The 20799-nt window shown below is 42.8% G+C and overlaps 1 protein-coding gene across 3 annotated transcripts in view; it reads right to left on the bottom strand.

The window, feature by feature from the left end:
- Positions 1–2699: 2699 nt before the first annotated feature.
- The window catches only part of PLCH1 (phospholipase C eta 1), a 56994-nt gene continuing 38894 nt past the window's right edge, over positions 2700–20799 (bottom strand). Inside the window, exons 11-23 of one of the 3 annotated variants that reach the window (XM_032193672.1) lie at positions 20440–20601; positions 18314–18385; positions 15533–15624; positions 14701–14801; positions 13774–13953; positions 13570–13677; positions 12425–12549; positions 11876–11960; positions 11130–11276; positions 10675–10754; positions 9769–9828; positions 8932–9292; positions 2700–5872 (exon numbers count right to left, since the gene is read on the bottom strand). In XM_032193672.1, coding sequence (XP_032049563.1) covers positions 3768–5872; positions 8932–9292; positions 9769–9828; positions 10675–10754; positions 11130–11276; positions 11876–11960; positions 12425–12549; positions 13570–13677; positions 13774–13953; positions 14701–14801; positions 15533–15624; positions 18314–18385; positions 20440–20601 — 3678 coding nt within the window. In that variant the 3' untranslated portion in view covers positions 2700–3767. The remainder of the gene's footprint in view (positions 5873–8931; positions 9293–9768; positions 9829–10674; positions 10755–11129; positions 11277–11875; positions 11961–12424; positions 12550–13569; positions 13678–13773; positions 13954–14700; positions 14802–15532; positions 15625–18313; positions 18386–20439; positions 20602–20799) is intronic. The other 2 variants (XM_032193673.1, XM_032193674.1) reach the window with 2 other exon arrangements.

Raw genomic sequence — 20799 nt, 5'->3', positions numbered from 1 at the left:
ATGAAGCAAATTTCCATCTGTCAGCACCCAGCGAGTATAGGAAATACAGATGAGCTCTCCCAAGCCTCGCCACACTGCTCTGCCTCTGGAAATGACAAAACCCTAGGGCACGGGACCCGTGTCTGAGACCTCACAGCGAAAGTGGGCAAGTGCAGCCCAAGCTGGCACTGCAGGGCAGAGCCGGATCAGCCCCCCTGAGGCCGGTGTCCTGCTCCAGCAGAGGGACATCTGCTCCTGCCTTCGGGGTTTCTAGATCTGAGGCGGCTGAAGATCACCCAACAAGCAGAGATTCATCCAAAAATGCCACCTAGTTACAAGTCCCTGGCGAGGCAATTAGTCTGTAGCATCCCAACTGGTTTTGCAATCCCATCGTTGCATCCTTCCTGCTTACTTCATGGGGATGAACTTTCCTCTTGCAAACCCCTCCTTCAAGCATTAGCTTCCTGTGTAGCCTGCTTTGATAAGAACCAGCCCAGCACTCACTGGACTTCAGCACCAAGCTTGCATCATCCTCCCTCTCCACCATTAGCAACACCTGGAGCAGGACCCGTCCTGGGTTCTGCAGAAGGAACAGCCTCGGGGCTGTTTCCTTCTGCATGATGCCTACCAAAGACCTACAGCACAGAAGGGCTCGCATCCCACTGGCCCAATAATGCATGAACTTGAATTGCTGGCAAAAGAAACACACACTCACATCTTCCAAGTTTAAAAAACACTTTTCAGCACAGAAATAAAAGGGACGATTTACCAGACGTGTGCATCAGGCCTTTTCCCTTTGCTCCTGCTGTCAAGTCTAGCAGTCCCCCTGCTGGAAAGCTGGCTCAATATTGCGCTTGGCACAGAGGCTGCACATGGAGACCAAAGGCAAAGGAGACTGCTGAGGATTCCTTTTTCACATTAAAAACAAGATTAATGAGTAAATCTTGTTTCATCTTACGAAAGCATATACTGGCATCATAGAAATGCAGAAAATTCCTCTGCGACCTTTGCCTCACGCTGCTGTGGCTGTAAAGGATCCCGCTGCAACAGAAAGGTCTCATGTGGTTCCACAACAGGAGTACCTGGTGAATCAATGCAATTTTAACTTTTCTTCTCCTGGCTTTACTTACAGGACCCTGGGATATTACCATCTTTGTCCCCATTAGCCCTCAGAGGACACTGGTAGCCTTATCCCAAACTATTTTGTTCTTTATTTTTTCAGCAGACTCCCTGTGTTCGGCTCACACTTCCTAGCTGAGCACAAGCTCTCTGGAGAGGAGCAGAGACTTTGTGGAGGCACCACGTTTCTCCATCAGTGTGCCATCCCTTCAGCTTCCCCCTGCTCACACTGCCTGAACGTGTGCAGGACGGAGCCAGCCCCGTGGCCACCTCCGTGCTCCCCTGGGCTCGGGAGAGCTGGTGGCAGGGCAGTGAGAACAGGCACCCCACGCACCCCACGATGGCAGAGCCGCCCCCAAAGGGCTGCACGCATCCAGGTGGGCCCAGCCTTTGCCCACAGACCAACAGCTGGAAGCAGAAATCCTTCCAGGATTAGGAATGCAGCTGATTAATGAGGAAGCCTCATTTTATGCAGGTGCTGTTCGCACTCAAGCTGCAGGAAAACAAAGAGGTGTGCAGGTCAGTACAGCTACTGCTTATTTAAATGCATTCCAAGCAGCACATGCACCCTTCACCTCCAAGACTAGGCGTATATTTTAAATATTTAATACTAGATTCCCAAGACAAAATAAGTACGAGGGTATTAATCACCACCTTCTTTACTCAGCATTGCCTCTACTTGAAGATCAGATATGGCAAAGTACAGGAAACCTCAAGTATGCTTTGAATCAAACCTCCATCTCCAGAGGTAGCCTTCTGAACAGCCTTTTTTTTTTTTGAATGGATTTGATAAGTACTCAAGGAACCAACCCCCATCCTGGCATACATCTGGAGAACCTCTGGTTGTTGCTTTCATTTTTTTAACACAAGATTATGAAAGTTTGGTGCCCACAGTAAGAGTGAGAATGATTTGTGTGTAGTCTTCCATAAAGCATTTAGTCAGATGCTTTGTGATATCTTCATTAGGATTTGAATGATTCAGGATCATTGTGACACCTGCTGGAAGGGCACAAAGCTGGTTAAGAGCAGAGTCTCCAAACAGAGCTGCAGACAGCGAGCCGGTGGTGAGCATAGGCAGGGGCATGGGAGTCCTGTAAGACTTAACCCTGGCCCTGTGCTGTATGTGAAAAAAAATGTTAAATTGGTAATGACCAGGATTTGAAGACTACGCAGGAATTTAAGGAATGCTAAATAATAAACAGAGCACATTTCTGACCTGGACAGCAAGGTAAGATGAGGGCAAGGAAAAATATGCATCTCAATGAAGCCCAGAAGGAAAAAAAGTGCAAATTATAATTACAAAACTAAATCCATCCTCTAAAGAAAGAATTAAACAAACAAACAAAAACGAACGACCTGCTTATTCCTATTGGGAATTAGACATTCTCAGTAAACTTGGCTTCCTATCGGGAGAAGAGAGGAGCTCAGCTGCAAGTTTCTAGCCCAGAAACATCACCTTCACTTGAAATCATGGAATTTCTCCCTTTCTGAAAATTTATTGCAAGCTCACGGCAAGACAGACGTGTGCAATGACTACTGTTATTTTAACCACAATTGCATTTGCTATGGTTTCAGTAAACATGTAACCAGGTGTTTAAAAATCTATTTTAATGATGTTCTCAAGAATAATACTCTGCATTACAAAAAGAAAGAGGTAAGAGGTACATCTTTTACATATAAGAAAAAAACTTACAGTGAAGACAAAGAATATCTTTAAACCAAAATAAAGCTATGTTGCTCCCTGCAGGGAAGCTTCAGGTGTTTGAGATTACTCACTTAATTCACTTTCAGTGTTCATAGAAAAAGGTGAAGGACAGTCAAAATAATTACTCTACACCACGTCAGCTTTAAATATTCCACTGACTGTCACCAATTTAACAATAAAATTACAAATATACAGAAAACAGATCTGCTACCATACTGAAGCTACAAACAACCCATAGCAAAAGTACATAACAAAATATGCAGAAATTAAATGTTTTCAGTTGATAAAGGCTGGATTACTCCCACATTCCACTCCGGCCTGAAATAAGCATTCCACACATCGACAAAAATAGATTACAACTGCTGCTATACTTCAGAGTGGGCAGGAGACAAACCTAGGCATCACTCACATGGAAACATGGAAAATTAACGTTAACTGAGTACAGGTGGAGTGAAAACAATGGTGCTAAGCAAGGGTCTGAGTCCTAGTTCAGAAACTGAACCCCAAGGAAATTACCAAGAACAGAAAGCACTACACTTGTAGAAATTGCATGAAAGGCCAAAAGGAATCACAGTTTGTTTTTTTTTTTTTTTTCCCAAACAGTAGGACTTCAGGAAAACAGAGGAATACTCTTGAATTCACTGCAATGTTATGCTGTTGAGCACAGATGTGCTCATCTGTTAATGCCGTGCATTACAAATACAGATGTTTATTGCATGCAAATAGTCCTCAGACTACTTTCTTTTATCATTTCTAAATTAAAGTAATACATACATAAGGACAGAGCACAGTTTCTATTTACATAAGTGTTGACAGGAAAGGGAACATTAAATCACAGCTGAATCACTAGCATGAAATTGCATTTCTAAATAATTTAAACAACCCCCAAAACAGTATTTCTTGCTAAAAATCCTTCATTTCATTGAAATAGTTTGTAAACATTGAAGATGTACATTTATACAATCTACAGCCTCAGCAGGAAATAAATTTCTGGCTTATCATCACTGTTGGGTTCCAGCTGCAGGACGGAATTGCGTGCACACAACTGGTCGCTGCAGCCGTAGTGCAGCGCAGCGCAGGCGCCCTCCGGTATTCCTCGGCCCTCCACGTCCTCCCCGGGGAAGCTGCTCAGGTACCTGGCTATGTACGAGCCCGTCGAATGCCTGTTGATCACGTGAGGAGATGCCGAAGGCTTGTTCCGAAGCACGACCCCTGCTATGCTGCTGGTGTGCGAGGACCTTTGCTTGGTGGCGGCTTCCTGCCTCTCCTTGGCGCGGCTGGCGATGTTCCGCACTCTGCTCTGGCTCCTGGATGACAGCTTTCTGACCAGGGCCTTTGGGCAGTCGTCCTCGATCTGCCTGGAATACAGCATCTGGTGGCTGTCCTCCTGGTCCAGGGACACCAGCTTTCTCAGCTGTTCTGTCAGAGCATCAGTGGAATGGGGTCTCATGGTCTTCATAGCAGCGAGCTTCTTGTCTCTCATGCCGGACGTGATGAAGCTCCTGCTGATGTACTGATACTTACTTTCGAAATTGCAGGAAATGTCCTCCGACGTCAGGTCACCGAGACTCTTGGACTTGCAAGGGCTGGTCTGTTTGATGGCTGAAGAGGGAGGGAAAGCCAAAGAACTTTTGAGCACCGATGAGTGTACGTTGAGTTGGGATCCCTTGGAGGTGCACATCGCATCTTTCTGTTTATCTGCATGATGATGGTGATGTAGAAAATCAACGTTTTCACAGACTGGGAAAGGGAGTTTACGCCCTGCAGTCCTGAAGCTGTCTGAGCAGTCCAGGGCAGCAGCACAGAGCTCGACAGCTGCGCAGTTCCCAAAGGTCCTCTCACCGCAGCGCCTGCTGTCCTGCTCCTGCCTCAGTTTTAAAGGGGAGGCCAGCTGGCTCATGTCTTCCCGTTTGTACTCGCGTGCAGTTACCAAGAGATCCTGCGAATCCCCATCGATTTCTACAAGACTGCTGCTTTCTGAATTCTCCCCCGTGGGAGGGTCAACAAGCGTCTCCTCGAAGATGAGGCTACTGGAAGCAAGAGAGCTGGCAGACTTGGTGGCTTCCCAGCTCATTCCACATTTCCTTTTGGGATTTGCACTTGGCAAAGAGACCGGTGAAGAACAAAGAGTGCTAGGCAAGTTATTTTCTACACTGCTTGACTTTTTCTTGCAAACTAATCCACCGTGTGTCTTATATTCAGAAGGCGGCGTAAGAGACGTTTCGTGGATAATTGCATACACAGAATACTCTGCGGTGTCGGGGCTGGAGAACAGGGCTGGATCTGGAGTTGAGAACAACGGGGATTTGATGGATTTTGAGGTAATAAAGTCATTCTTACAGGGAGTGCTAAGTTCTGCAGTAAGCATGCAGGGGCGCGCAGGCATGGCGCTGAAGGTCTGGCTGCCAGCGCCAGGGAGGCCTGAGAGCACCGTGAGATTGGTGTGGCCGTCTGTGACATCCAGCTGCCTGATAAGAGCAGACACAGCACTGTCCAGCTCACCCTCACTCACCAAAGAAACCTCCTCTATGAGGCGAGAAATGTCACTGTCTTGCATGGCTGAAGTGGAATGGAAGTCAGGAGCATCAGAGCGGGCAGCAGAGGAAGTGTCCGTCACAGACAGACCTGTAGTGCTTTTCTTGATGTCATGTTTGAGATTTTCCATCTCCTCTGCTTCTTCAGAAAGCGCAGTCCCCACATGAGTTTCCTCCTCCTCAGTCTCTTTTGTGTCATCTTCCTTTTTGTTGTCTGCGCAGCTTTTGTCTTCTATTTTTTCTGTGACAGGCTCAGAATGAGAGGCCTGCACTGGAGGGACAGTTTCACCAGGAAGATGATTTTCTTGATAGCCTCTGAGGTGATTTGTTTCAGCTACACCACTTGCAAAAACTAAATTTTCATGTTGTTCCTGGAGGGGTGGTACTAAGGAAGAATCGGCTGTCGTTTCCTTCTGGGCCTTCTCCTTGTCAAAGGGAAACGCCGAATTTGAAATATTTGCTGTTTTCTCAGAACAGATGAAAACAGATTCTTTCAAGTTCATTTCCTTCTCATTTTTATTGCCATCACTGTTGGCTAAATTAAATAAGAAAGATGTTAGCTGCATACAAAATTTGCATTCTGGTTATTGACAACTAGTTTGTCCTTAGACAGACAAATGGAAAATGCAAACTTAGGTACAGTTGTGACAGAATTCAGTTATGGATTTGTGTGGGCTTGGCCCAAATTATCTGTGTGATATGAAGAAATGGAAAAATACAACTGCAGGCACTTCACTGAAGCTTCCTTGGGATGTCTATTACATCAAGCACGTGATGTAATATTTGTTGCAAATAATGTCAATGAGGTACCATATCATAGCTTGCACATGGTATTACCTTCAGCTGTGTTCCTATTCAGATTTGTACTATAAAGAAGCATGGCAATAAAGACAGAACAAAACAGCTCTGTTAAAAAACATTACACTTTGAAACAAGATGCATGCTTAAAAGAGCTCTGAGTAAAAGCATCAAGTAGAGGGACTCCACACAATGTTCTTTACATTTAGTTACTTTAAGAGATTTCAATCCAAGAATTTAATTTTTGATCTTCTACCAGCATGCGGCATTCATAAGAGAGCAAGATTTGAATTTCATGCAAAATACACAGTCGATATTTTTTCCACCAAGATCTTACTTGTGTTTACAAGCCAAATCCCATCTCCAGGCTTACTCCTAGTTATGGAGCTTTTAATTAAGCAGGGAATACAGAAGAAAACCTGGTATAATATCTGCTCTTTCTTACGTTCACTAGCAATGAGGTACCCTAGGAGCATTTGTTAACAGTGCCTGAAAACCCCTTGCTACAGTAAGAGGGATTTTTAATGAGCCTGGCATTAAAGAACAATCTCCAGAATTTGAAAAGTCCCTCAAGCTTTCCACAGTGTGCCTAGGATGGAAGAGATGTAAAATTCTTTGATTTGTAGGCTGGTGGTGGTGGTGGTTTTTTCCTACAAAGGACAGAGGAGGAAATGGACAGCACCCAGCCTACCTGGCATACATCCAAGCAGGATGGATATGTTTAGCTACGGTATTTTGGCAAGAAAGATCGCTGTTGGACAGCCAGCCCTCTCCTTTCTGTACTGATTCCTGCAACAACGAACACTGCATTTGACTAGTACCTCTGTGAGGGTGAAGCCACCCCCAGTCTGAAATATTTGGGCTGAAGTCCTGCATGCGTGTGAGGCTGTCACATTTTTTCTAAACCACGACTGAATATAAGTGCTTCCACCAGAGAGGGCCATGCCCTTCAGTACAGAGAAGCAGGAAGGTCCTTTGGGTACAGCAGAGGGCTCCAGCTAGAATTTCTTCTTCTTCAGGTCTCATTTCTTTATGTCTAAGGTGGCCAGTCCTCTGTAGGGGTTACAGAGCAAGCCCTATGGGCACTCAAATAGACAGGATCTAGTCCCCTCAGACCTAGAATTGCAGGATTTACTCCCTGAGGCAGCTTCCTAGGTCATCTCACCAGGGCCTGTGCTTTCTCCAGAGGTTATTTTACTATAAGTGAACACCCACAGCTTATAAAAAAGTAAGTGTGTAAGTTTCTTCTAAATTGATTTTCTGTCTTCATCTAAAGCATCTTTAGGAAGAAATCTCTGTAAGAAATTATTGCATCCATTGATAAGAATGGCTGAGCTGTATTAGCTTTGCATTGTTATCCAGAGAAAATCATTCCATTTTAAATGCAGCACTTCCAGAGTTGACCTCCTTTACTAGGACTGTCCTTTTTCCTGTCTGCAGTCTCTTCTCAGGTTAGTTGAAAAAAAAAATGGTTTAATTTTGCTGCCTCTTTCTCTTAAGTAGCTTCTTTTATAAGGTGATGTCCAGATTATACGTTCATTCAAAGCCACAAACACAGGCAAGCAGAACAGATGTGGCTTCACAACACCTTCCATCTGTGCCCAGTAATTATCCTTTTCTAGAGGAACTCCCGGGCTGGCAGAAGCTGCAGCTGAGAACACCGGGGGCAGAGCAGCACTTCTGCCACTCACCACCCAGGACAGGTTCCCCGTGTGCTCTCCTTCTCTCACCAAGGCAGGCAGACAGCACTTCTGGCTGCTCAGTGCCAGCAGACACAGCCCTGCAGTGACCAAATCCAAAAGCGCTGAGCTGCCAGGAGCAACCAGAACCAGAGCACCTGGACAGCCCTGCAGCCCCACAGGGATGGCGTGCATGAGTGCACGCACTCTTTCCAAACAAACAAAAAGCAATCCCCAAAAAGCAGATGTCCTAGACTAGGTACAAGCTAAGGGTGAAGACCGCAGGCCTAATGAATTACAGCCACTGCATTCAAAGCTTTCTGGACTTATTTAAATATTCCAGTAAATCAACTATCAGGCATGTCGTTGAACATGCTAACTTTGCTGTAGTCAGGGGAATGACTTCAAAGTACTGGATTTCAAAGCCCAGACTAATGTTGCTGAAAACACTTAGAAAAAAACTATTTTAAGATTTCTGTTATGTATCAACAATGTAAGACCGAGATTTTATCCTTGTATGCTTTCCACATAACTTTGGTTACTTAATTTGGTTACTTCAGAAGGACAGTATCGAGACTGTTGGATACAGTCTGCACTCCTGTCACCCCTTTTGCATCTATTTGAAAGTCTGCATTGGTCTTTACGTACACTGTATCCAAAAACATATGTTGCATTAACTTCTTCCTCCTTGAAAAGGGGGAGAAACACCATGCCAGCAGCTCTGTTTTTGTAAGGAAATGGACCGTAGCAAACCAGAAATCGATGAAGATTAATTGAATGTGTTCTTAAAGAAAGAACCAATTTTTCTTTCTTACAAAGAGAAATTTGGAAAACATCCTTTTAAGACCACTTCCAGAACCCACTGTAATTTATTTGCCTAGTTTGGAGACAGTTTTCCACTGTCATCCCAAATGAAGGGGTTTTGCTTATCAGAGAGTCTGAGGAGATTAAAAATGTATGAGAGCTGTTAAAAATACTAGGGTCTCGAGCACGTGTCATTTCACCCAGTAACTCATTTGAGTTGAACAGAACAACTTGCATAGGAATGGCTAGAACCCAGCCTTTTAACAGACTATTTAAACTTAGTACACCAAAAGTAATTTGTTAAGTTTCTTACCAGATGTGTTTTCTTTTCCTTTGGCATCTTGAGCAGTTTCACTGTCCGGGCACGGCAGTCCTACCAGAAGGTATTTGTCCACTGGCATAGAAGCAGGACGTGCTTGCAAACTCCGGCTCGTACGCCGTACGACTCCTTCTTTGTCTTTCAGGTCTGCTGGTTCAGAGGTACTGTCTTTAATTTCTGTAGCCTCCAGAAAGCCCATTTTACTCTTCTTTCTGCCTTTTGCAGGTGCACTAGCTGTGCGCCGGAGAATCCGGTCACCAATAGATCGCTTCCGTACATAGTGACCGCTGGTTTCAGCAGCGTTGTGCTTAGGGTTCTTGTTAAACAACCCTCTGAGTCCTATCAGCTGCTTGTTCTGAAAAGACAAGAATGACCAGGTTTCCAAGTGAGTTCAGACTGCTACAGAAGCGTGCAGCGAAAACAGTTGCTTTCTAAGCATTTATGAATGATGAATACAAAGTTAAAATGCAGCAAAGCAAAAATTCACACCAAGCAATACACATCTACTCTGACCGAGGAACTATCAGCAAAGGTCTCCATGAATTCATGCATGTCTGTATTTCTCCTCATTAGGATGGCAGCCTGCCACAATTACAAGAGAGGTTTGCTCCAAATCTCCTAATCAGAGGTGACAAGACTGTAAGAAATGTACTGCAGTGACAGGCTAGACATTAATTTGGAGTTCTATGCACGGGATTCATCAAAGCAAAACTCAAATGTTTCAGAGTCTGAATGAAGAATGATGTAGCTTGGTAGTTACAGATCATGCGATTAGGAACCATTCGAAAATCTGTGCCCAGCAAGTGCAAAGTGCATGCTAATGAAGTCTACCTTTGTGGCTCCTAGAAAGTGCAATATTGTGTAACTGGGATTGAGGATTAAAGGGCTCCACTGAAAGGCAAAAAATGCAGATATGTTTGGCTAACGTTTTCAAGACCATGACGCAAACAAACAAGGTAAATAGTACATCAACTGTAAATATCACCCCCATAAGATAAGCACTCAGCAACCAGCTTACCGAACACCATGTTCTAGTGCAGTGCCCTCAACATTTACTTCTGAAGTAATATTGATTTTAAAAAATGTACTCACTGGATCTAGATGTGAAATAATGATTAGGTGGTAACAGTAAGAACATTTGTAATACATGCATAGTAAGACTAGAGTAACAGCATGTTACACTTTCCTTGCTTACAGCCTGCAATTAAAAAAAAACACCCAGATTATGAGCTACATCCTCCTGCTCCCAGAGTGCTCTGACAGCAGCATCTCTGCACTGTTATTGCCATATCTCAGCTGGAGAGAGCCGAGGGTTTTCCTGGACACAGGTGTGCTGTGAGTGGGTGCCCTGGCTCAGTGCTCCTCAGAGAAAACACTAGGAACAAGGAGTTGTAGTTTGCTTCCTTGAACATGGCGATGCTTAGCAGTGTAGGTAGATATCTCTATAGGTAACAGTATGAATGAAGACATCAATTCAAGGACAATGGAAAAGCTGACATTATGCTTTTCCATGGCTGTATGACCCAAATAACTTCTTTAAATTTTATTACTGGTCAGTGGCAGAGTGGGCTAGGCTCTACTAATCCACTGTACAGAATGCCACAACGCCCAAACCATAAGAAATATTTAGAAAAAGCACAAATCCTGTGAGGTTCTCTGGTGTATTTAAACCCATTTTTATCTGAAGAATTAAAACAAAACAACCGTAAGAATATGGACATTTCCAAACACACCTACCTTCCCATAGATTTCATTAATGGTTATATGAACAAATATGGATGCTTCTGTCAGTCCTTCTAAATACACGTGGCGATAACCTAGTAAAGTAATAACAGTGCATTATTACACTCAGCAGTATGCATTATATACCCGGCAATGGGTGTTATAAAAATGAAAGATACATATACCTGCTGTCTTAAATAAACCCTATTATGTCTTCATGAGATTTCCAAGCCACCCAGTACAAATTGCCCCAAAGTTAGAGACAACAGCAGAAATTTCCAAAAGTGCAGCCATCCAAACTCCTTAAAGTGAGTACACTACCCTCACATAACAGAACTGTCCAAGATCACACATGAAGTCTCAGAGCAACAGGCTTATATCCTATGCTGAGACCTTGCCTTAAGCTTTAAATTCAAAGGCCTTTGATCTTCAGTTAGATCTCTAACTTGAGGAAAACACATGAGACTCACCAGGCACAAGGCTGCTAAAGGCCACGGTTCTTTGTCCCACAAAGTCTCGCCCAATAGGGTCATGGTCCCAAACGAGAAATCGAACCAAAGCTATTTCAGGCATGTGAATGGTAAAAGTGAGTGTTTCCTCCCAAACAGGATTAAACCCTGTAAAACAAACAGAGGAGAAATGAGGTGAAACAAAGCCATAGCAAGTGCTAGCCTTAATTTTCAAGATGCATTGCAAGAAGCATTAGAAACAAGTAGACCAAATATAAAAAAAAAAAAAGAATATTCATTATTTACTGCTTGTCTAGATCTAGGATTTCTCATAATCTCTCTCATAATAATTGTAAACAGATCTGTCTCCTAAACAGCTTTTACAAACAAAGTGGTTCTGGTTGGGTAGCTGGCAGGGATAGCAAGGCAGGCTGCTGTTTTGCAGAACTGTGGTAAGCATTCATTTCATTTGAAATTAAACATGTATTTTATACATTTTAAAATATACCCGAAATTTTTGCTTAAAGGAGATTTAAGAACAATCCAGTAGATAGATATTGCGGTGAACAGTTCTCTTCCTTTACCTGTCTCTTGCCTGTCTCCCTACACCAGAAATTCTACTTAGAAAGCAGAATTAATTTAAAAGACAATCATTTGATTTCATCAGGTAAAAGCTTTGTAATTTAGATAGTAATAACAGGTACTGAATCATTTATAATTAGTTAATATTTAACTCCAAGAAAAGGAAATCAGCTAGATTATCTTACCATTGTCATCAACCACCCTGGTCTGATCTTTACAGCAGTCAACAGGTAATCCAATTATTTCCACCTCGACAAAGGGATCTATTATCTGTTTTTTTTGGAAACAACAGTATTTTAAAAGCAAGCCAATGATACCAGTCAATGTCAATTCTCAAGGAATCTCATGCAGAGAACTGATTTCAGTTCATATAAGAATTCAAAAACTTTTCATCGTGTGAATTTTCAAGTGGTACGATCATGCAAAATAGCTTTATGAACCACAGTCATGTATGGTTTATAGTCTCAAGAACTAAGGCCAGTTATGAGTTATTTTCAAAAAAAGTGAGGTCATGCTGAAAATATGAAACAAATTAGTTCATAAAGATCACGTAGGATACAGACTCTGTGGGAAAAGGTAGTATTGGTGGCCAAAAGCTTGACAGCTTCTGAAATTATTGGTAAATTATTGGTGAAATTATTGGTAAATTAGGTGAAAATTTTGTTGAGTCAAATGCTGCCATGTCTCTCTAGGATTCTAGGATAAAAGCATTTGTTGGTATCAGTGTAGTTTACCTCTCCTCTGTCACCCAACATTGAGTCAGGAGGCTTAGGCAGCTGCTGTCCACTGATTATTTTCAGAATGAGCTGCTTTTTGGGACTGGCAGGAAGTGGATCGGCAGAGTAGGGGTTGAATGTGCCTAAAAGTTGGCAAGGAGGGAGAGCAAGGGTAAGGAAAAAATGCACTGAATAAATACCGTCCCCCCAGGATGCACACACAGAGCCAAAATTCAGGCATTATACTAACTTTCAGAGTATGGAGCAGCTGTTAATGAATTTTAAAACTTTTTTTCCTACCCTTTCTGAGCTTAGCAGCCTTTCTTTACACAATTACAAGACAGAAAGACTACCCCCACCGAGAGGAGGGTTTTGCAAGATTTACACTCATTTGGAAAAAAAACTGTCTTCTATAGCATAACAGCTTCAAAAAAACAAATAGTTATATCCTAGATCTCTGCTCTGATTGTGTTTCTTGCACACCTGCATGGATGTTAAGAAAAATAAGCAGCTAGGACTGAGTTACTCAGCAACTGTGCCTGCTTCAAATTCCCAAACTGCCTCTGCCACTTCTGGAAAACCTTCCACTGCTTCTTATGGCCGTATTAAGAAAATTGCCTATACTTATAGGGACACAATCAGATCCAAAATCCTCCAAATGTGGAAGGATTGGTACTGCATAATGCTGAGAGCCATTTGCTTCTGTTATAACAGCATTTTCAGGACTGAGCCAATTCCTTTTAAAGAGAACAAGCTAATTGCACTGAATTGCTTGACAGCTGGAGCAAGTCCTGGGTACGTGGTTCTGGGCCACTACATACTTTGCTCTTCTTGTTTGGCTGTCCTAGGACCTCCTTTTCTTTTTTTTGCTTTTTAAACACTTACTAAGATGGAGCCCTGGATATATGTCTATAATAACTGCAAGGAATTGCATACTGGTACTTATGCAGTCTGAGAGGTAAACACCATTTTTTAAAGACAATATGTGAATTCTGAAGCAAAACAAGCTATCGGATATATGGAAATGTGAAAGAGATTCTACATACATTCTTATTTGTCTTTCTTGCATCTTAGCAACTTCTCCAAAATAACATTTTTGGAAAATGTTTTTTTTTTTTGAAAGGCTTGACACTTACAGTAATAAATGTATAGTGGGACATTACCTTTGCACATCTGCTGAGGTTTGAGGACATAACCACAGTTGCCGTTTACCCTAAATTTTGCTTCATTTAATTGCATCACACGTCCTTCAGACTGGTAGTTTAGTGCCACTGTTGAATGAGAAGACTCAGGTGTCACTTATAAAGATAATATTTACTTAGCACAAATACAAGAAGTGAGAAATAAGATCATTGTGCTGCACCTACCTAACTGGCAACCAACATTCCAATAAGGTAAGGGGTTAAAGTTGCTGGAGTCGATCCGGTATGCCGATGGGTAGACCCTCGTAAGCTGCTTCTGGTTGTAAAGCATGAACTGTTCGGCCTTCTGCTGCACCGCTTGGTGGGCTCTTGTTTCACTGAACGACAGCACGTTCCCTGTTGATCCTGTGTGCATTGTTAATCAACAAAGAAGTAACAAAGCAATCCTGGGGGAGGAAGGCCTGAACTCAGACCTCAGCTATGTTGGTATTAACCAAGGGGAGCATTAGTTTTAGCCCAAATTTACACCGATAGATTATCTTGTCACACTCAAACCATATGTTGTGTAACCGAAGCGTAGCAGTTTTCCCTTATAGAAGCATTTTCTGTTCTACCCACAAGTTTCAAGACTTTCAATGAAAGCCAAACAAGTGCTCATGCTAATTGCTGGGGTCATTTCTCCTGCACAACCCTGGATACAACTGCTATGAACAACCTACAGAGAAATCCATAAATGGAAGCATAATCAAAACCATCCTTCTGAGGAGCTTACAAGCAGGGAGAAGATGTGCCCATCAGCAGGGATTGTGTTTATTTATCACAATTCAACCTTATTGTGTTACTAGATACTATTTAAAATTGATAATATTAAACGATGACAAGACTTCCAATAAAACTGTAAACCAGGAAAGCATTCTCCTGAAATAATAATTAAAAAAAAAAAAAACCAACTATTTTTTAATATTGCTACTGTAACATGAATACTATAGGAATCCAAGGGAAAAGGGGATATTTCCTATGGAAGGGAGGGGTGGTGCTTTACTCTGCTTTTAAAATATCTTTGAAATACGAGGGAAACCCTGTGATCAGATACACTTCCTATCAAAACAGAGAAGAGAAATGCACGTTTAAGTCTTGCACCAGCATCCTTACCGTCATCTACTATATCCTGGGCTGCCACGGAGTTTGTGTACACCACCAGGTCAGACAGAGCTCGGCACAGCTTCACAGTTTTTCTTCGACGAGCCAGTCTGCTGAATAATATGTAATATATAAAACAAAGCAGGAATTTTTCAATATTTAAAGCATATTTGAATCCCCTTTATGTTTTTCCATCAGTAATGAGAAACAGCTGTGCAACTCAAGCTAAAAAGAAAGATGCAGTAAACAGGGAACCCCAAGGGGCAAGCCTCCTTTGGGAGGGTTCTGAGCAATCTTCGAGATGACTGTTCCCCTTGTACCTTCGGTCACAGTGCACAGAATTTTTCATTTACAGCATAATGAAATGGCCTCACCATGGCTCTTCTAGACAAAAACAAGGCAGACAGCTTTGAGCTGCATCTGGAGAGGAGTGTTTCAGTGACAGCAAATGCATTCTCGATGGTGCTTTTTTGATTGCTTTTTCTTTACATTCTCAGATGTAATAAAGTTGGCCGGGCTGTGATGTACCCTTATTTAGCCTAAGCAGTTTTCTTTGAATGCTATTTACAGCATGAAAAATGTAGATTGGCATTTTTCCATTAGAAAAGTATTACTACCACAATTCTTTTCAGTTTAAGGGTAATTGCTACTTGCAACCTATGAAAACCTACACGTTCAGAATATCAGGCTACAGCAGTCACAGCAAAATATACACTGACAGCAGTGCTATAAATGCCTTGCTCTTAAAAACAGACTTATCTGAGGCAGTGACGTATACATATTAATAGTAATAACAGTGCTCTAGCTCTAAGGGAACATACAGTTGTGGTGCTTCTTAGCTCACCTGTGGAGCTGCCCTGCTTCCTTTCCAGAAGAGTTTTGCTGATTTTCTTCATCGTCTGATGCGCTGTATTTGGATGTTGCCTTCCCTGCTTTCTGGTGGGAAAGAACCAAGCACAGCTGTGTCAATGCATGGGGGTGATTCTGTAGGTTCACATTACCATGACCGGTGACAGGTGGGTGGGTGAGCTGCCACACGTTCACAGCAGGGACACCACTGTCCTGCATGGACGTGGAATGACCCCTGGGTGTTCAACAGCAGACAGCCCTCAGCAGAACTGCGAATGCTCCCAGGCATACAGGGAAGGAAAGCCAACAGAAAGCATCTGTACTCTGGTCTCTCTTTGAGCCCAGAGAGCCCAGCCACCAGGCGGGGAGCAGGTCTACCTGCTGGCCAGCACAGAAGGCCAAACTGGATGAGAATCGTTTCTGCAGCCCTGCCAGGCTGTTGCAGCCCACCACGTCCACAAACAGGCTGTGTGTGGAGCTGAGCAGCAGGGAGAGGAGAGCTTTGAAGAGCTCCGCACTGCTCCACTGCCTCCAGTACGCTGGCACTGGTCCTGTCGCATTGCTAAGGGCCCGCACTATATTTAACAAACAGCACCACACAGCAGGATCTAAATGAACAGAGCATTGCTTTAACCTATGCTCTCCCTCCCCTGCAATTTAGGAAATGTAACAAATGCATTCACAAAGCTGAGAACACAAACAGCCTCCGGGCAAAACTCTCAAACACATTTTTCCTACTGCCCTTTGAGCTACGCAAATGAGCATTCAAATTATTCTAATTTATTACAGCATACAGTAGAGCAACTAGCTATGATAAAAAGATTAAAATCTCAAAAGCACCTTTTTAAGCATCTGCTCTTTCAGTTTCCAATTTCAACATCTCATCTTTTGTAACACTAACTATAGTTCAAACGAGAGTTTCTTTAATTCCCTTCTCATCATGAGGTAATTCACAATCTAACTGAAAGCTCCTTATCCTTCTGCTCATACAGCTAGATGATAATTGAACACAGAATTAATTTCTCCCGCTATGATAAACCAATAATGCTCATAATTTAGTACATGCTTTAGTTTGCTGTGCTTAGTACTGAAATAAAGTTGACCATAGTTGAAACCATTTGCACAGTCCAGTTTTGGAACCCAGCGGTGTGGACTGGGGATGATTCCTGCAGTTAACCTGCAGGAGTTACCAGCCTCAGCCTCTCGGTCTGGCAGTTTTCAGAGTTTACACATGGGTACAGTTGGCACAAGAGCCAGGCTGAAAACATCACAAGGCAATATCCCTAGTTGGATAATTCTACACCTGTAAAGATATCAATAGCAGCTATCCTTCCCGGCTCCCTTTAGCTGTAAAACCAGAAGGGGAAAGCTACTGGCTCAGCCTACAATATAATCATTAATTATAATATATACAGTCTTTTTTTTTTTTTCCCCAGGAGAGATTAAATGAATGGGCTTTCCTAGCTGCCATATCCCTTAGAATAACTAGTCAATGTAATTAAATTGCTGACACGCTTTCCAGCCCTCAGTGTACCAGCTGTTTTTAGCGGATCCGTGTTGTGTCTGTGACATCTCACCCACTGACTTTTTCCCCAGCAGCAAGCACAGGGTGCGAGGTGAAGCCCCCATTAGCATGCACAGCGGGTACTTGCAGACCTCACCACATACAGACTGAGCAACGTGCACTTAGCTAAAGCCACTGAAAGAAATGTGGCCACATTAGAGATATAAGCTTATAATCGAACTGTAAATACATTCCTGGTATTGGCTACTTAGAGAACTGTGGATGGCTTCTAGCTGGATTCACATCAGATAAGGTGGTGGCCGATTAAATTCTATGAAGTATTTCATAATTGCTGTTTTTCCTGAATTGCTGCAGAGATTTCCAGTTATGCAGCATGCGTCCTGCTCAGCTGCAGCTTTCACCACGGGCAGCACGGGAAGGGACCGCAGACAACTACCAGGCCTCGTTAGGGCCCAGCCATGGGGCCTGCTGGAGTGAGAGAAGGGGAGAGACGGGTGACAGCAACACATCTGCCAGGCAAGGGGACCAGGAGGAAAGACAGGCACACATCTCTTTTGGTGGCTGCCATCTGCTCAAATGCAGGCTGTGAATGGAGACCTCACACCCATGGGGACTGCGTCAGCTCCTGCCTGGCCATGCAGGTGCTGCCGTGCAGGCCCACTGAGGCAGCCAACGTGACCCAGCAGCTACACAGCCGTATAAATAGCACACATCAAACCACGAGGAGGTCAGAGAAGAGCCCACTTTTACAACACGGGACTGGTGGGACCAGAGCCACTGCTCAGTCACAGCAGACCCCAAAAACAAGCAGGAGGCCAGTAAGAGCATCATATGGCTCCGCTCAGGGTGTGAAACTGGTAAATTTGGACCCCAAATGAAAAACAGCATCAGCTGTTTTTCATCAGCTGGGAGGAAGTCTGGAAAACAAGAACAAACTGAAGCAGTTGTTTACACTGCTCCTCTGCTGCTGCAAGTCTGATCAGAAAACCAGCAATTCCTCTTCACTAATAAAGATTAAACTTGTGGTGAGGCAAAAATGTTTTTGGTTTTGAGAGAGTGTGTCTTTGAACGACTCTCTGTGCTCTTGGCAGCTATATTCTTCTTCTGAACTGTAAAAATTATATCAAGTGTAACCAAGCAGTTCTTCCTCGTTGTCTTCACACACACCATACCTGTCTGAAGCAGTAAGGCATACCGTGTTGTTAGAAAGTCAGACATAAACCAGCAAAATGAGTCTCTTGTTTTACTTACTTTGTGTTTACCAAAGTTGCCCATTAATGATCGGCTATGAGACTTTTTTCCACCTTCTTTTGTGTCCAGGTTCTGTGCAGAGAGAGTGCAATAATGAGTACACCTAGATACCTTCAGAAGTATCTTTAAAAGTCTGCTACAGTCTCTGAAAGACATGATTTTAACCCCGTAGTTTTATGATTTGTGATTTTAACCCCAAGTTTTTGTATGTCACTCTGATTCACTATTGTAATGCACACGAGAATAAAGGTAAAAGGGAATCAAAACCTAAACACAACATACTAATCTCTGAACACAAATTTAAATCCAAAACCTCATTACAGGACTTTTCTCATTTCTTTACATAATTTTAGCTTAGCAATCCTCTAACAGTGAGGAAAAGAATTAACATTAACATTCAAGACAGCAACCAACCATGTAGAAAAACCAATTCAGCGAAAATAAACAAACAAAAATGGAAGTGTACATAAAATAGCCGCAAAAGAAAAGGAGAGGAAAAAAATATCTATCTATCTAGCAGATGTGGGCTTTTCATAGGCAGCCTGAAGTCCAAGTTTCACATCTATAGGCATGTCCCTAGACATTGGCTTGATAATTCCTGGCAGCTTCTAGCTTTCTTCTGTCAGAAAAGCACATCCCTTTATCTTTCAGAGAGCAAAGTAAAGACCTGAAGGTGCTGAAGAATATTCCCCCAGCATTTCACAGCAACGCCAACAAACTCGTTATTCACTGTACTGTGTTGGACTTTATTTCTAGCTGTTCTAACGATAAAGGAACCAGATGGCTTCTTTACATCCAGGAAAGTCAATAATCCCTGTATCTACATCCAAAAATTTGTTCCTAGCTCCTTTCCTCCATAAAGCGTAGAAGCAAACCCTAGCAGATAAAGGAACAGTCTCTTTCAGACAAGAGCGAATCCTTGACAGTTTCAATAGCAACTCAAATTAAAACTTACAGTATACACTGCCCAAAAAAACAAACAAACAAACAAACAAAAACCTTGATAATTATTGGAGATTAGTACATAATTTTGCATTGTGAATAGCTCTTGTTTAGCTCAAAATAATATTGAACTGGCTCTTATCTGATCATGTTTACAAACACGCAGGTTGCCCTCTGATCTCCTACTTCTCTGACCTCACGAAGGCCAAAGGGGGGAGGCAAGCTGACTGTTCTCACACTGTGAAGCCACAGTCTGGAAATAACCCTTTTTGCCCAGGTCAGATGGCTCTGTCCTTTGGGCTCTCACAGCCTCGTCTCACCACAATGCAGCTTTGACCAGATACCTCAAGCATCAGCACGAGCTGAGCATATTTTCTGTAGTCAAGCCTGGCTTCAGGCAAAAGTCTCACAGGTCCATCCCTGGAGAAAGGTTGGCAACAACTACAAAAAGCTAAAGAGTGAGAAGATGTGCAGAAAGCAGAACTGCACATACCTGACTTTGGAGACTTATACCAGTTAGAGCAGGCACATCCCTCTGAACAGTTCATTCCCTATTTAACATACCAAGGCTTTGCATCTGCTTGAGGTGAAATATGGTGGTGGTGGATTCACGGTACAGACTCTACTGATGTACTCAAAATTCCAATACATTTTACTGTTTTGCAATAATAGTTTTGTCTCAAAAGGGAAAAGAAACTTACCAATTCTTTATATAAGTCATATTTCTGGGTATGAAAAAATAGAACCTTGCTTAGGGCAGTAAAGCACGATCCCATGTTTTACTGCTACACAAAGCAGCCACCAGCATTGCAGGCAGCAGACAACACTGTCAGTTATCACTGCCAGCCTTGATGGGACTCAGGCTGTAGAGAGAGGATTTTCCCCAAAACCTTGACACAGACCAAATTGTTTGACAGTTGTTTGCAATATCAGTGCTTGCTCAATTAATTGCTTCCATCTTTTAGAAGGAAATAAAACAGGTTTGAACAAGATACTCCTCGTATTTATCATCCAAATCCTCTCCTTAGAGATTTTCTTTTCTGAAACAATTCCAAGTTTTCATTTCAGAGGGAATACAACTCTCAGATGCTGTTAGTAAGAAATTGCATTTCGCATTTAAGAAACATGCAACACATGGCCTTGGCTAACGTTCAGTATGTGCAGGGGGGAGAAAAACCACCTACCTGTTTCAGGTTAACACTTAGACCTTCGTGAGTTGCCTTTAACAGTGCTCTCACAGTGAAGCTGTCAGGATCTTCTTTGTCCCTGATTTGGGATTCTTTTATCAGAGATTCAAGCTTTGTTCTTATAAAAGATTCCACTTGGTGCTCTGTTGCACCATTACTCTGAAAAGCATCAAGAAATCCGGTTAAAATAGCTTACTAGCTCCAGCACTTCTGGGTCAGCCTGAGGGAGCATTACACGTGCCTCAGGCACTCCCAACATTTCTTTTCACTGCAAAGAAAAGCTTCTTGCGTAATCCTGCTCCGATTGTGGCTTTTATCGTCACTGCCATCATCCTTTTTCTCTTTAATCCCCTTGAC

Source organism: Aythya fuligula, chromosome 9, assembly GCF_009819795.1.
Source record: "Aythya fuligula isolate bAytFul2 chromosome 9, bAytFul2.pri, whole genome shotgun sequence".
In the NCBI taxonomy this organism is placed as follows: Eukaryota; Metazoa; Chordata; class Aves; order Anseriformes; family Anatidae; genus Aythya; species Aythya fuligula.
The sequence above is the reverse complement of the archived record's forward strand: the minus strand, read 5'-3'. Positions and strand labels throughout refer to the sequence as shown.